This window comes from Amblyomma mixtum, chromosome 7 (assembly GCF_055824585.1).
Source record: "Amblyomma mixtum isolate Tamu chromosome 7, ASM5582458v1, whole genome shotgun sequence".
NCBI classification, from domain to species: domain Eukaryota; kingdom Metazoa; phylum Arthropoda; class Arachnida; order Ixodida; family Ixodidae; genus Amblyomma; species Amblyomma mixtum.
The window spans coordinates 58832537-58847489 of record NC_143018.1 but is presented as its reverse complement, the minus strand read 5'-3'; the positions used below and the strand labels follow the sequence as shown (position 1 = coordinate 58847489).

General features: G+C 49.7%; 1 protein-coding gene and 1 non-coding gene across 2 annotated transcripts; one reads left to right on the top strand and one right to left on the bottom strand.

The window, feature by feature from the left end:
• Nucleotides 1-563: 563 nt before the first annotated feature.
• On the bottom strand, nt 564-7675 carry LOC149336190 (endothelin-converting enzyme 1-like). The gene is made up of 3 exons (XM_089554091.1): nt 7292-7675; nt 1683-2495; nt 564-1652 (listed from the first exon to the last, which is right to left on the bottom strand). The coding sequence occupies exons 1-3, from the start codon at nt 7673-7675 to the stop codon at nt 564-566; spliced, it is 2286 nt and encodes a 761-aa protein (XP_089410217.1).
• A 6792-nt stretch (nt 7676-14467) lies between these two features.
• Nucleotides 14468-14539, top strand: TRNAA-CGC (transfer RNA alanine (anticodon CGC)). Its single transcript has one exon. It is a non-coding gene; the product is annotated as a tRNA-Ala (tRNA).
• The last annotated feature ends 414 nt before the right edge of the window (nt 14540-14953 follow it).

The following is a 14953-nucleotide window of genomic DNA, read 5'->3' as shown; positions in this document are numbered from 1 at the left end:
ACAGCAAGGTTCGGACATTTCGGGATCAGCTACAACGACAAGTTCGTACAAGTCTAGTGGCCACCCCTTGGAACCAAGCGTACTGTATGCAGCGAGCACCCTCCAAATACCCAGAGATATCTAGATCAAAAATCCGCCACCGCCTGCGACAGCAAACTTGCAGTAGCATTTTTAAAGGCGCGGCTTCTAATTGAAAGTTGCCGGTCTTGACCACTGCCACAACGGCATCAGGCTTGGGCGGTCCGATAGACCACCATACATTTTTTGTATCCGCTCGCGGCGCAATGAGATCAAATTGTTCGACAATATTTAAACACTTATATGAACGCTTCAGCACACACTGGTCTCATCCTCCAAATTATACGCCAGTACAAGCAAGCTAATGGCTCTCGACATACACACAAAGAAGATGACGCCTTCTGCTATCGTAATTTCCATAGTTCTCTAAACACATGTTCAGTATCTATAAACAATTATAGACACATCACCAATGCACACACCGCGGTAACGCAGGAATCACGCGCAAACAAAAACAAAAGTCGAATCGCGAACAGAAACAAACCTCAAAACAGTTTGCACTGCTCGGTGGGATTCATCGGGTCCCCGGGAGCGCATTGAAAAGCCTTGGCAAACTGGGGCACGTACCGGAGAGCGAGAGTGCAGATCGAGTCGGCGTCTGTAGTTTGAGAGCTGCCATAGCAATTGACGTAACACAGCGAGATGAATAACATCTGTAATCCGCTGTACTTCTCCAAACCGAAGACGCTGTTGTCCAAAGCCTTCTCTTCGGCATCGTAGGCATCCACAAGAGCGCCATAGCCGACCACTTGTTTTGCGTAATACTCTAGGTAAACGACGTTGCCAGACGTGCCTGATTTCATGCAGTCTATCAGAGGCTCAATGAGCGAAGCGTTGCTTTCGTAGTAGGCGTAAAAGAACAAGCTCCCCAGAGCCACGGCGACCTCAGCTCCGAGGCCGCCGTAGTTTAAAGACGAAGGCAGCTGCGAATCAAATAGAGGGAAGGATAGAGCGTAAGGCATCAGCTCGAATTGTCGCTCTTCGTAGGACACGATGCTCACCTCCAATTCGAGCATAAAGTTCAACACATACTCTAATTTTGCTGCCCTTCTCACATGCACCGACTGTTGCCAGTTCCTCACGAACGAATTATTCAAGTCAGGCATCTGATCTGAAACCGGGATTTCGTCCTCTGCGGTGTGCTCGATGTTCCGGAAGACCGTTTCTGTAGAGCTCCAATTGTTGACCACGGTGATGCCTTCGTCAAAGTGCGTCCAGTTGGAAAGGCGGCGGAAAAAAGCGGTTGCCACGGAGAGAACCATATTTTTTGCGAAATTCAGTGCTTCGCCTTCGAGGACTTCAGCGTTGTATTCGTTGAACAGTGTGTTCCCGGAGAAGGACATTGCTCTTGTGACGCAGAAAATCCTGTGATAGACTCGTGTTGCCGTGTAGTCACTGTTGTAATAGTTGAAAATTAAGTCTTTATTCGCGAAAAGGGCAGCCACTTGAACGGTGCACCAAGAGAGCAATGTATGAAATGAGTCTGAGCCGTTGTGCAACCACAGGTTCAACACTCGCGCCAGATAATGGGGAGATGTGGTCGTCAGCGTGAGACTACCGTTCATTTTGATGTGAAGTTTTAGAAGGGCCGCCATTCAGTTCACTTCGGCGAGGCCAAGCTCAGCCGTGTTTAGAAAGCTCTCAGCGCTATGCTCACCAGGTATTTCGTAATGAGCTTCAGATAGGTAAGCCAGGGCTTCATCGACGGACGCGTGGGTGTCCTGGTACGTGACGTTATCCTCGCCCTCAAATTGAAAGCGTTCTTTCAGGAACTCAAAGTACGCTTCATTCGTGCCCGTCGTAAAGTGCGTATACCTCTTGATTACGAAGTACAGGAACTTGCCAGGAAGTAGCTTGACCACACCGCCACCGGGCGCCACGTCGAAGTCGAGGAGCACGTCCCAGCCCAGCTTGAGAGAGCTGCAGAGTAGCGTGTACAACACGTCTGCGTCCTTGGAAGGCTTCGGCCACACGATGCCTGCCTCAGCCAGCGCATCCTTCACGGCTGGCAGCTCGTCTCTCTCCCCTTCGAGCACATCGACGCAGCTCCTGTACATGAGGGCGGCCCGCTGCTCCATGCTTTGTCCCGACGTGGGCACGTCTACGCTCTTCAGCGACGCGGTCACCTTGTCCAACATTGAAATGAACTGGTCTTTCCAAACATCGTGTCGGTTTTTCTGCCGCCAGCCGTCGCAGACAAAGTGCGTGAAGCTCTGGCACGGGTTCACCGATTCGTTGATGGAGGCGAGGAGCCTGGTCGAGTAGGCGAGGCAGGCGTGCGTCGTGCACGAGTTCCACGAGCGCGTTGGAGAGTGCCATGCAAGCGAGACGATCGCAAAGGCCACAAGCGCCAGGAAGACAGTAGTCCCAAGCACGCCCACAGCAAGCCTGAGCCGCGAGTTCAGCTTCTTTGGGTCCTGGAAAGTAAGGATGTGGCCGTAAGAAAAACGCTGGGACACATGGAAACGCCGATCACAAAATGTTGGTTTGCTGAGCAGCAGTAAGCACTTTTGCGCGCAACCATTGGTGATCAAGTCATCGATATTGACACAAAGTGCGCACGTTTGGGGTGTCTTTGTGAAGGAAACAAGAATGACATTGCAAGTCTTGTTGACTTCTTACAGAGCAAAGTCCGAGATGCAAAAACTCGCTTCTTTGATTTGACGCTGCCTTCCTTCATGGCCCACAACCCTCATAAGTTTTGGCGCTACTTATCTGAAGAGCAGTCAACTGGTTCTATCATTACAGATTTCAGCGACACCCTAAGTAAACCTAATGATATTGCAAATGAATTCATTAAGTTTTTTTTAGTCCGTTTTCACCAGAACAGCCTCTCACGCTCTATACCCGCATACACAATCAAGAAACCCATAACAGAACTGCCGCCGCGGTGGCTCCCCGGTTACGGTGCTCGGCTGCTGACCCAAAAGACGGGGGTTCGATCCCGGCCGCGGCGGCTAGAATTTCTTTGGGGGAGAAATTCTAGAGGCCCGTGTACTGTGCGATGTCAGTGCACGTTAAAGAACCCCAGGTGGTCGAAATTTCCGGAGCCCTCCACTACGGCGTCTCTCATAGCCTTAGTCCAAACCAAACCAGTTTTAGAACCCGATTTGTGTATGGGAATTATTTTAGCACAGCGCCAGTCATCTGGAATTACGAGTGTTTGTAAAGATGCTGTGTAAATTTTATGCAGGTATTTAGACACCCAGTCAGCGTATCGGGCTAAAAATGTGTTTGAGATGGTATCAGGACCCGTAGATTTTTTTGTGTCAAGTGTTTGTGAAAGGGAAAGGATTCCAGCTTCAGTAATGATTAGTTCTGTTATGGTTTTGGTTTGGTTGGTTTATGGGGTGTAATGTCCCAAAGCGACGAAGGCTGAAGTGAATAATTATCGTCCGATATAGTTAACAAGCACTAGTAGTAAAATGATGGAACACATTATTTTTAAAGCGATAATCTCATATCTAGAAAATAATAACCTCATTTATGAAAAACAGCATGGTTTCAGAACAGGGCTTTCAGCGGTAACGCAGCTATCTGAAATTACTCATGACATCGCTAACACAATTAATGAAGGCTACCAGACAGATGCTATATAATTAGACTTCTCTAAAGCGTTCGATGCTATTCCTCACGATTACCTTATAACAAAATTACTCTTTTGGCATTGATCGCAACATTGTGTTATGGATTTCCTGCTATTTGCAGAACAGAAAACAATGAGTTAAAATAGGTGAATACGTTTCGCAGAACCTGGATGTGTATTCGGGTGTACCCCAGGGATCAGTTCTTGTGCCTCTTTTGTTCCTCATTTACATAAATGATATTCATTCCTGTGTTAGTTCATCGATCCAGCTTCGCCTTTTTGCAGACGATTGTGTCGTATATATAGCTGTAAATATATCAGACGATCAAATTCTCCTTAACAATTCCCTAGAATCAATCCACGCTCGGTGTATGACCTGGGGAATGAAACTTAGCGCAGATAAGACCACGTTCACTAATAAGAAGCAGCCTCTAAGTTTTACACACACTTGGTGACACACAGGTTAAAAAATATGATCAGCTGAAGTATTTGGAACTCATCCTAAGATCTAACCTCCGTAGGGAGCCCTACATCAAATCCATTTGTTCTAAAGGTGAAGGTAAATTACATTATATAAGGAGAAAGCTCCGTAACACGCCGGCCCATATTAAACTTAATGCCTATAAAACTCTTACAAGACCTACCCTAGAATATGCGGATATAGTCTGGAGCCCCCATCAAAAAAATTTCATCAACAAATTAGAGCGCATCCAAAAACTAGCAGTGAGGTTTGTCTATTCAAACTATTTACGCCAAATTAGCTTCTTCACGGCCACTTCAAAATAGCCAATTCACAATACTTACACCCGCCATTCAAACACTTGTCTAGAACTAACCATAGTAAAACACTTTGCTATATCATATTAGAATAAGTTGCCTGAAGATGCGGTGAAGTGTACGTCCGTGGAACTATTTCTTAATTATATCGAAAAAATGGGCTTTTCTGTTGAATTCTCTCCTACTCTTTTTGTGTTTGGGTCACAAAATATCTCTGTATTTTTGAATTTTTGTCTTTACTCTGTTTGATCAGTGACGCATTGTAAACACTCCCGCCCGAAAAGGGCCTGCAGTATGTTTAAGTAAATATATAAATGACTCTTCACTTGCCAGACGTGCGGTATCCCGGCACGACCAAAGTCGAGACGTTTTCCTTCCCACTGCTCCCACCATAGCCGCGGCTGTTTGCACCAGCATAAAGTAGATTCACGAGCCGGTCATAAACCATCCCACATCCATCGTAGTCACCACGCGAAGGACACAACAACGGCGCTTTTGTGCACTAGCACTTATGGCAGCCATCCCCGCATTTAGCTGTCTGTCTGTCTGTCTGTCTGTCTGTCTGTCTGTCTGTCTGTCTGTCTGTCTGTCTGTCTGTCTGTCTGTCGGTCGGTCGGTCGGTCGGTCGGTCGGTCCGTCGGTCGGTCGGTCCGTCCGTCCGTCCGTCTATGTGCGTTCGCGCGTGCGCGCGTGTGTGTGTGCGTGCGTGCGTGAGTGCGTGTGCGTGCGTGAGTGCGTGTGCGTGCGTGAGTGTGTGTGCGTGCGTGCGTGCGTTTGTCTGCGTGAGTGTGTGTGCGTGCGTGCGTGCGTATGTGATTGTGTGTGTGTGCATGACTGTTTGCGTGTGTGTTTGTGTGCGTGTGTGTGTGTGCGTGTGTGTGCGTGTGTGTGCATGCGTGCGTGAGTGTGTGCGTATGTGTGTATGTGTGTGTGTGTGCATGCGTGCTTGAGTGTGTGTGTGTGTGCGCGCGTGTGCGTGTGTGCATATGTGTGTGAGCGCGTGCCTGTGTGCGTGCGTGCGTGCGTATGTGTGTGCGTGCATGGCTGCTTGCGTGTGTATGTGTGCGTCTGTGTGTGTTTGCGCGTGTGCGTCTGTGTGTTTGTGTGCGCGCATGTGCGTCTGTGTGTGTGTGTGCGCATATGCGTCTGTGGATGTGTGTATGTGCGCGTGCCTGCGTGCGTGCGTGTGTGTATGCGTGTGTGTGTGTGCGTGTGTGTGTGTGTCCGTGCGTGCGTGTGTGCATGTGTGTGTATGTGTGTGCGTGCTTGCGTGCATGTGTGCGTGCGTGTGTGTGTGTATGTGTGTGTGTGCCTGCGTGCGTGTGTGTGCGTGTGTGTGTGTGTGTGTGTGCGAGCGCGTGTGTGCGTGTGTGTGTATGTGTGCGTACGTGCTTGCCTGTTTGTGTGCGTGCGTGTGTATGTGTGTGTGTGTGTGCGTGCGTGCTTGCGTGTGCGTGTGTGTGCGTGCGTGCGTGCGTGTGTGTATGTGTGTGTGCCTGCGTGCGTGTGTGCGTGAGTGTGTGTGCGCACGTATGTGTGTGTGCGTGTGTGTGTATGTGTGCGTGCATGCTTGCGTGTTTGTGTGTGTGTTCTTGTGCGTGTGTGTGCGTGTGCGCGTGCGTGTGTGTGTGTGCATGTGTGCTTCCGTGTGTGTGTACTTGCGTGTGTGTGTGCGCGCATTCGTGTGTATGTGTGTGTGTGCGTGCTTGCGTGTGTTTGTGTGCGCGCGCGTGCCTGCGTGCGTGCGTCTGTGTGTGTATGTGTGTGTGTGTGTGTATGTGTGTGTGTGCGTGTGTGTGTGTGTGCGTGTGTGTGTGTGTGTGTGCGTGCGTGTGTGTATGCGTGCGTGCGTGTGTGCGTGCATGCGTGCTTGCGTGTGTGTGTGCGTGTGTGTGTGTGTATGTGTGCGCGCGTGTGTGTGTGCGCGCGTGCCTGCGTGCGTGTGTGCGTGTGTGTGTGTGCGTGTGTGTGTGTGTATGTGTGTGTGTGCGTGTGTGTGCGTGTGTGTGTGTGTGTGTGTGCGTGTGTGTGTGTATGCGTGCGTGCGTGTGTGCGTGCATGCGTGCTTGCGTGTGTGTGTGCGTGTGTGTGTGTGTATGTGTGCGCGCGTGTGTGTGTGCGCGCGTGCCTGCGTGCGTGTGTGCGTGTGTGTGTGTGCGTGTGTGTGTGGGCGTGTGTGTGTGTGCGTGTGTGTGTATGTGTGTGCGTGTGTGTGTGTGTATGTGTGTGTGCCTCCGTGCGTGTGTGTGCGCGTGTGTATGTGTGTGTGTGTGTGCCTGATTGTGTGCATGTGTGCGGGCGCGTGTGTATGCGTGTGTGTATGTGTGCGTACGTGCTTGCATGTTTGTGTGTGTGTGTGCGTGTGGGCGTGAGTTTGTGTATGTGTGTGCGTGCGTGCTTCCGTGTGTGTGTGTGTATGTGTGTGTGCGCGTGTGTGTATGTGTGTGTGTGCGTCTGTGTGTGTGTGTGCGTCTGTGTGTGTGTGTGTGCGCGTGCTTGCGTGTGTGTGTCTATGTGCGTGTGCATGTGTGCGCGTGTGCGTGCGCGTGATGTGCATGTGCGCGTGTGTGTGTATGTGTGTGCATGTATGTGTGTGCATGTATGTGTGTGTGCCTGTGTGTGTGCGGGCGTGCGGGCATGTGTGTATGCGTGTGTGTGTGTGCGCGCGTGTGTGTGTGTGTGTGCGCGTGTGCGTGCGTGTCTGCGTGCCTGCGGGTGTGTGTGTGGGGGGGGAAGTGTGCTCATTGAAGATATCGACCTACACGCGTAAACTTTCTTCTGGGCATGCAATCTAAAACTCCAACCCTTCTGTTACACTAGGTGGGTGAACCCGGTTCCAATGGCGCTTACCGGAGGCGATTGCATGCTATCTTGGCCAGAGTACGGATTGCTGCGGAAGCCGTGCGGCTGCCCGAGGGCCGGCTGTTCGAGATCCCCCGGGCTGCTCGACAGCGCAGACTGAATGCTGAGTGCTCCCGAGTGGACGCCTTCGGGCACTGACGGTGCTCGCGGTGACGCGCAGGAGCCGACGACAGCAGCGCCACTGGAGGTCCCGGCCACAGCGTGGCCACGTCCCACCGGCGACGGCGCATCAGAGGGACTGGCTGGATCGGCACTTTCTGGATGGATGCCTCCAGCAGGGTCCGCATTGCGATTGCCAGCTGGTCGGACATGGTGGCTTTTGACACCTGCCGATGAGTGCACGACACGGTGGTTGTGGAGGGAAGCGACCATGTCTCCTTTTTTGGTATTTTCGTGCGTCAGACAGGCCTGAAATTCGCACTGGTTAACAGGGTTGGGGCGGCGGGGGTTCTCAAGCCATCAAGTGCTATTGCATGCATGGCAAGCTTGGACTAAAAGATTAAAGGCCATGTTATGCTCCTTGCACCGTCACAGCTCTTAGCCCAGAAGGCGATCCAGTTCTTTTCTGGAAAAATAAGCAATAAACCAGAGATTTCCACTCTGGTGTGGAAATTGTCCACTCCCGAGTAGCCTAATATGACTCTACATGACACAACATCTCCAAGACCTGTCGGTTAAAAAAAGGTAGAGCCGCATCCACATGTCGATAAAGGCTCAGTACAGTAGCTGCTTTGAGAAATTCATGACACACATCACAAAAACGAAACAAGTAGAAATTGCAACATGGTGATGATGATGATGTCCTCAGGCTTAATGGCAGATACCCACGGCGGGGGATCGGCCAGGGTGCATAGCGGTTACAAACGCACTCATGTACAGGGAACGGAGTATTTTGATAATTTTGGGAAACAAAGCTGCAATTTGTACAAAACAAAAAATACGGAGAAGGAACAGTTGTGAATTCACATTCTAGCAGAAGAATCTACCAGATGAAATTATATAATCGTCAATATAATCGCACACTAGTTTCAGGGCATATCCCTTCGCGCTTGCCCCGAAGGATAAGAGAATCGGAATACATAGAGGAAGCCCGAGCCAAGCGAGGGGTATCTCGCAAGTAAATTCTACGGAGTGCAGCGAGCCGCCGGCAGAAGAGGAAAAAATGTTCTATACACTTAATTTCGTCACTAGACTCACAAAGGTTGGATATCAAAACCCCGATCGACATAAATAAATATTTAGCCGTGGTATCCTGGAGCGCAAACGGGTCATGGACACCTCACATTGCCTCTAACTGCACATTGGCATACTCCAAGGAAATGTCAAGTGTTGAAAATGCGTTGCAGCAAGGAGAGGCTCAAGGCTCAAGGAGTGGAGACGCTGGAATCACTGAATGCGTGCTAGAGTCAAGTACACAGTATTTGGGAAGAAAGGGACACTAGGTCCATCAAGGGTAAACTTTGCTAAAAAATCAGCTCTCTGATTAGAAACAATGCCACAGTGCCCGGAGACCCAGTGAAAGCGTACTTCTGTAACATGTGGAGGAATAAAAAATTGAAGGGAACGGCCCCAACAAACACAAAACCTCCTCAGAAACTCCAAAAAAGGATGGAATGTCCCACTCCCAGTACAACGTTTATCAAACGTTTCCAGATCATAGAGGCACGACATAGAAACACAAGCAAAAAGGCAGTGCTCCCACTAAAGGTCTAGAAACGTTTCAACAAGAAATAAAAATCGACTGCTCGCGCTCTCTTTTCTCTCTCCTTCGCGCTACAAGCTGCGTGGAGAGAAGGTTTTGATCTTGCACTCGTCGTTTTGAGAGATGAAACGGCAGTTTCATTCGAACAGCCGAAGGAAGCGGTTAACCCCGCATCTCTCTCGGTGCATGCGTTTCTCGCACGTGGGCCGCCGGCGCAGGCGGCGGCGGTCTGCATTTTCATCGCGCCGCCGGCAGCGGCGGTCAACATCTTTCCCGTCTTCTAGCGTTTTCCCAGCTTGCGCCCAACTTCAAAATTGTGTGGTGGTCCCTCCAGGCGTCTCCGACTATCGGCACTCCTCGCTGCGCCGCTGTCTAGCAGATGTGCGGTAATGGCCTCCCGTCGCTCGCCCGGCTTCCTCGCTGGACGGACGCCATTTTGCGCACGCTTATTCGCGCTGCCCCAGACGTTCGAGCACAAGCCCCAGCGCGCGGCAGTTCTTGCTCTCGTCACTGCGCCAACTGGGCTGTCGTGGACTTCGTAGCTACGGATTCACGGAAGTTTTCCCGCGCACCTCGACGTGCCCACACCATTCCTTTTGGAACTGATGCCGCGGCGGCGCATCGCAAGTCCTTTGCGCAGCTCCACGGCCCTACTGATGCCGCTGTTCGAGGGGGCGTTCGTGGCAGCGGAGTTCGTGGCAATAGGTGACTCCTCGCACGCACCCTGCATTCCTCAGCGCCTCCGACGACTGCAGCACGTTGGTGGTGGCAGCGTGGCCGTCTACTACGGTCTGAGGCGGGAAGGAACTTCCGAGACCCACCACTCTCTTTCTGCGAGTGCCCATGGATTAGCCTGCTCTACCAACTTCGCCACCGCGCAGCCATACTGCCGCAGCGGTATAGTTTGTGCAGTGTTCGCGTGGTTATATTGACTCTCTCCCACTGGATTAATCGTGCCTTGATCTCGACTCCCACGCTGGACTGTGCCGCATGCGCGGTCTGCCGCACCATGGATGCAGCGCGCCACCGCACGTACCTGAGCACGTTCACCTTCCCGCCTGGCTCCAAGCAGTCTTATCCCCACACTTAGTCACAAGAAAATAAAACTCCCAGGATCGTTACGAGGGTGTAACGCGTAGTTTGAGCGCTCGCTGTGCTGTGAGAAGGCGCAGGACAGAAGCCTGCGTTTAATTTATGGTTTCAGCTGTTGCAGCCTTGTATTTCATCCCTGGGTTTCCGTAGGCAACGTCGTCAATGTATATTGGTTTATTTTAATTATTTATTTAATTTATTTATTTAAGCATACTGCAGGCCCTTTTCACATTTTTTTTTATTTTCGCCTAGTAGAACTAATATTTTTTTCTGTTTTGATAACACGTCGCTGAAGCTTGCTCCGAGTCTCTAAGCGTGAGGGGGGTTTCAACTTGAAGAAAATACGTGACCTGAAACTGCGTGTCTGCAGCGTACGCCCATCTCGTCTTTTCTTTTGTCACTGAAGTTGCTCTTTACATACGTTTGCTGTTGCATGTGCATATCTGCTTTTGTAGCCCTTAGATTGCTCGTTTAAGGTGCATCAACTTTCAGCCTGTATTCTGTTTTACTTGCTTCATATTGCAGATTTCTCAGGGCTGGAGAAAAAAGTGGCCATCATATGCATGGCGCCGCAGTGTTATGTACACTGTGTATTAAATGGTGCATACGTTTGCGTCTGCTGTTTGTATTCATTCAGATTTGCGCCGTTGAACGTAAGTTTTTCGGCACGGACTTTCAATTCGGTCTGTATTGTTTTTCTTTGACTGAAACATGAATGCATTTTGATTGTGGTGGTGTATGGTGCGGTCGCCGGCATGCATGGACGACAGGATGCAATTCGTGCTAAGAGCACACCTAGACTGAAATTACTTCTGTATGGCGCTGCTATTTGCTCTTATATGAGCCAAATCGGGTGACGAGCCGAGCCAGCTCGCATTCAGACGAGTGGAAAGGTGGATTACACCACCTGTAACGTAAGTATGCACCTGAAATTTGGCACATATGTGCGCTTGGATGCCTGCAGGCTGCACGAAAAATGAATAATTTTATTGAACCAGAGCCGAGAAATCGAGCATTAACCTTTTGGGGCTTTCCATGGGACGCACAACTTTTTGGACATTGCTAGTTGTGGGGACGTTTTTTAGATGTGTTCGGGAAAAATGAGCACCTCCTGGGGAGATTCCAGATGTCCTGATGGGTCATTTTTGGGAGATTTTGAGGAGGTTTTGTGTTTGTTGGGCTCATAGGAGTATCCCTCGAATTTTCGAGCGCTGTCATAACAGAAAGGTTGTCTGAGAGTATAATAACCCGAGTGATACTGCAGAGAATCCTTATTAAGGCCAACTCCATGGCCAGAAACTCAGCTACAAAAATAGGGGTATAGTCTGGGGCCCGAAATAAGTAGCTCCAATCAAGAGCCCCTGAGTAAATGTCAATAGCCGCCTTTTCATATTCCTGCGAGGCATCTGTATAAACGGCAATATGGTTAGGGAAATTTTCTAGGTACTCCTCTATAAGCCCATTTAACACATTGGCGGGCAGGTTGGATGGTGTTGTCAAAGGAGACTGCCGTATCAGCCCGCCTGCGGTTGACTAGTATTAAAGATCTCATTGACACAGAAATATTTGACAGCAAGGAAGTAGTGAACACCACCTGAGGGAGCTTTACCGAGGTCAGGTAGTACCAAAGAAGAGAGTTGGGTTCATTGCAAATATAGGGTTATCCAACCCAGGAACAGGCTCCAAACACCTTAAAAATGTCCGCACAGTGCTAAGCTCAAACCGCGAATTGAGATCAGGTATCCGCGCCTCCAAGTACCACACAGCATTAGCTACTGATTTAGGCAGACCAAAGCAAAGGCGCAGAGCGCGTCGCTCCATAACAAACAGGGGTTCTCGCTTGTACTTTGGGCACCCAGAAACGAGAACGGAGCCGAATTCAAGTATTGGCCGTACATAGGTCGTATAAAGAAGGAGTAGAGTGTCCCGTCGCATACCGATTTTTTTGTTGCTGATCCTCACCAACCGGCCAAGGGCACGCTCACCCTTAAGCGCAATGCTTCTAATGTGTGGCCGCCAGTCTAAATTCGGGTCATATATTATACCCAAGTATTTTGTTGAATCCACTTGCGGGATCAGGATAGAGTGATAAGACAGAGAGATGTAAAGAGGGGTTGCCTGTGGGAAAAATAGGATGGCACAGTTGTTGACATTTAAAGTTAACTTCATGCTGTCTAGCGAAACTTCCGGGGCATTTAAATACTCTTGCAGTAATTGTCACAGGATATGAATGTCTTTGGCAGAAGGGAAAAAGCCAATATCATCCGCATACACATAAACTTTGATAGCTGGGTGAATAGGAATAGCAATAATGGCGAAAGAACGGAGCCTTGTGGGACCCCTGTAGACTGGGCGTATGTTGTAGAAGTTAACGTATCCTTAGAACAAAAGATTGCTCTATTCCTTAAGAACTCTCTTATCCACGCAAAGAGGTACAAAGGAGGTTGTACATTAGCCAATTTATTAAGCTCATTTTGCCTCATAACAACCTTAATACGGCTCTCCAAGTCTATGTGCGCGGTTCAAATCGAACACCCCCGGTGGAAAATAATCTGAGCCTCGCTAAATCCTTGAAGACTCAGAATATGACCCCGGCACCGAATGTCGTCATCTTCCAGCTGGAACAGCCTACCTTGCTGACGTCTTTGATGGAATGCCGGTTGGGCACGGCTGGGTGCACTGTCGCTGCCCGGAAGGTTCCCCAAGGGGCTTCCAGGGATGTCCGGCAAACGGGTGTCGCCTTGGTCTCGACCGCCGGGACCGCGTCTCTGGCGGCGGCGCTCAGATGAGGTTAATCCAGGCTTCCGAGCTCCCTTGGGACTTCCTGGCTTGTCAGGCAGCATTTCAGCGTTGCAGGTCAGCTCACTGATAACTGCTACGGCGTTTTTGATGAACAGCAGCCCGGCGGAACAGCCACCGATAGGCATTCAGTCTTCTTTTCGTCTCGCGCCCGGCGCGCACACCGAACGTGCTCGAAGGTCAGGTGATGGCGATAGCAGTGGGAGGCGCTTTTGAACAATGAACTAGCAAAAAACCAGCAACAGAGTTTCTCCCCAACAGTAACCAAATGGCACTGCACAATTTGTGTGTCTACCATAGAGCAGTGGTTTATTGTTGCTCGAGCGCCCCGGCACACCGGTAATGGCTCAATTCACGATTACCTGTGCTGTGGCACCTCGGAAGTGCATCATGGGTGCCTTTTATTACCATTTCAATAGGGCACGCCCCATAAAAGACGAAAGTTAGCGACTCATTGACTCCTGAAGTTGGCGCGGGCTTTCGTAATACAAGATGAAACTTGAAGGGCTGGCGGTCCGCAAGCCACAGCTCTGCGGGCCACATGTTTGAGATGGTTCTGACAGGAATCGATGGTGTGGTAGAGCACGCTCGTCAGCATACAAGCGAATTTTTGTAGATATGTTAAAAAGGCAGGTCATTAACATAAAGCAAGAGAAGATGTCCTAGAACAGATCCTTGTCGAACACGTTATGACGCACCCACTGTGGAAAAAACGGTCGAGCTGAAGCATATGCGTGTTGTGGTCGAGTTGAATGATAATTGCTGTTCTTGGTAGCGTCACGGAGGAGGACCGTAATCAATCGGGTGCGTGGAGTTGTATATGCGTGGCAACGCAGTACGGTCCAACATTCGTGCATTTCTGCAGTGGGGTAACACAGGCGCAGTTTGAATTATACCACAACTTTCTTAAAAGAATGATTTGAAGGGTGATGTGCGTCAGGCTAGTTCAAGGCAAGAAAAAACATGATTTAAAACGATCAGTGGTGTAATTTATTTCTCTGGGGCGCCCAAAGTCTTGCGAGAAACGTATGTTTCGCGAAAAGGCGTTTATATAACGATGTGCGTCTAGGAAGGACCGAAGAAAATAAAAGGTATGCATAGGGGTAAGTTTAAAAGCAACATAAAATCAACTAAGGGAAGGGGAATGAGGGGCTCGTTATAAATATGAAAGAAGCCAACAGCCACTGAAACCAAGGGACACAGGGGATTTTTTTTTAATATACTTTATTTATTTTGTGGTGTTGATCAATTTAGAATATTACTGAATATGTTATCGCTTAAAGTAATTTATTAGAAAAGCAGAAGAAAAAACAACCACGTGCCGCCGGTGGGATCCGAACCCACGACCTCCGAATTACGCGTCCGGTGCTCTACCTCTGAGCTACGGCGACGGCTGTCAAACCTTCTGCTTTCGGGGGTATTTATGTTTGGGGGGTATTTATGTTCACACCTGCGGTAACTCAGGACGTTCTACGTCCGCTGCTTATGAACGTGGGTGGCGCTGATGAACACTCTCAAGGATAGGTTACTTGTAAACATAAATACCCCCGAAAGCAGAAGGTTTGACAGCCGTCGCCGTAGCTCGGAGGTAGAGCACCGGACGCGCAATTCGGAGGTCGTGGGTTCGGATCCCACCGGCGGCACGTGGTTGTTTTTTCTTCTGCTTTTCTAATCAATTACTTTAAGCGATAACATATTCAGTAATATTCTAAATTGATCAACACCACAAAATAAATAAAGTATATTAAAAAAAAATCCCCTGTTCCCCTTGGTTTCAGTGGCTGTTGGCTTCTTTCATATTTATAACGAGCCCCTCATTCCCCTTCCCTTGTTTGCTTAATTGCTTAGCGAGAGCCTCGGTTCTGGCAGCCTTGATGCCATAGGAAGCACAAGAGGGTTCTCACGCAGCTTCCACCCTCTCAGTCCGATGACGTTCCACGTCACTACCTGCGGTTACTCAGGACGTTCTACGTCCGCCGCTTATGAACGTGGGTGGCGCTGATGAACACTCTCAAGGATAGGTTACTTGTAAACATAAATACCCCCGAAAGCAGAAG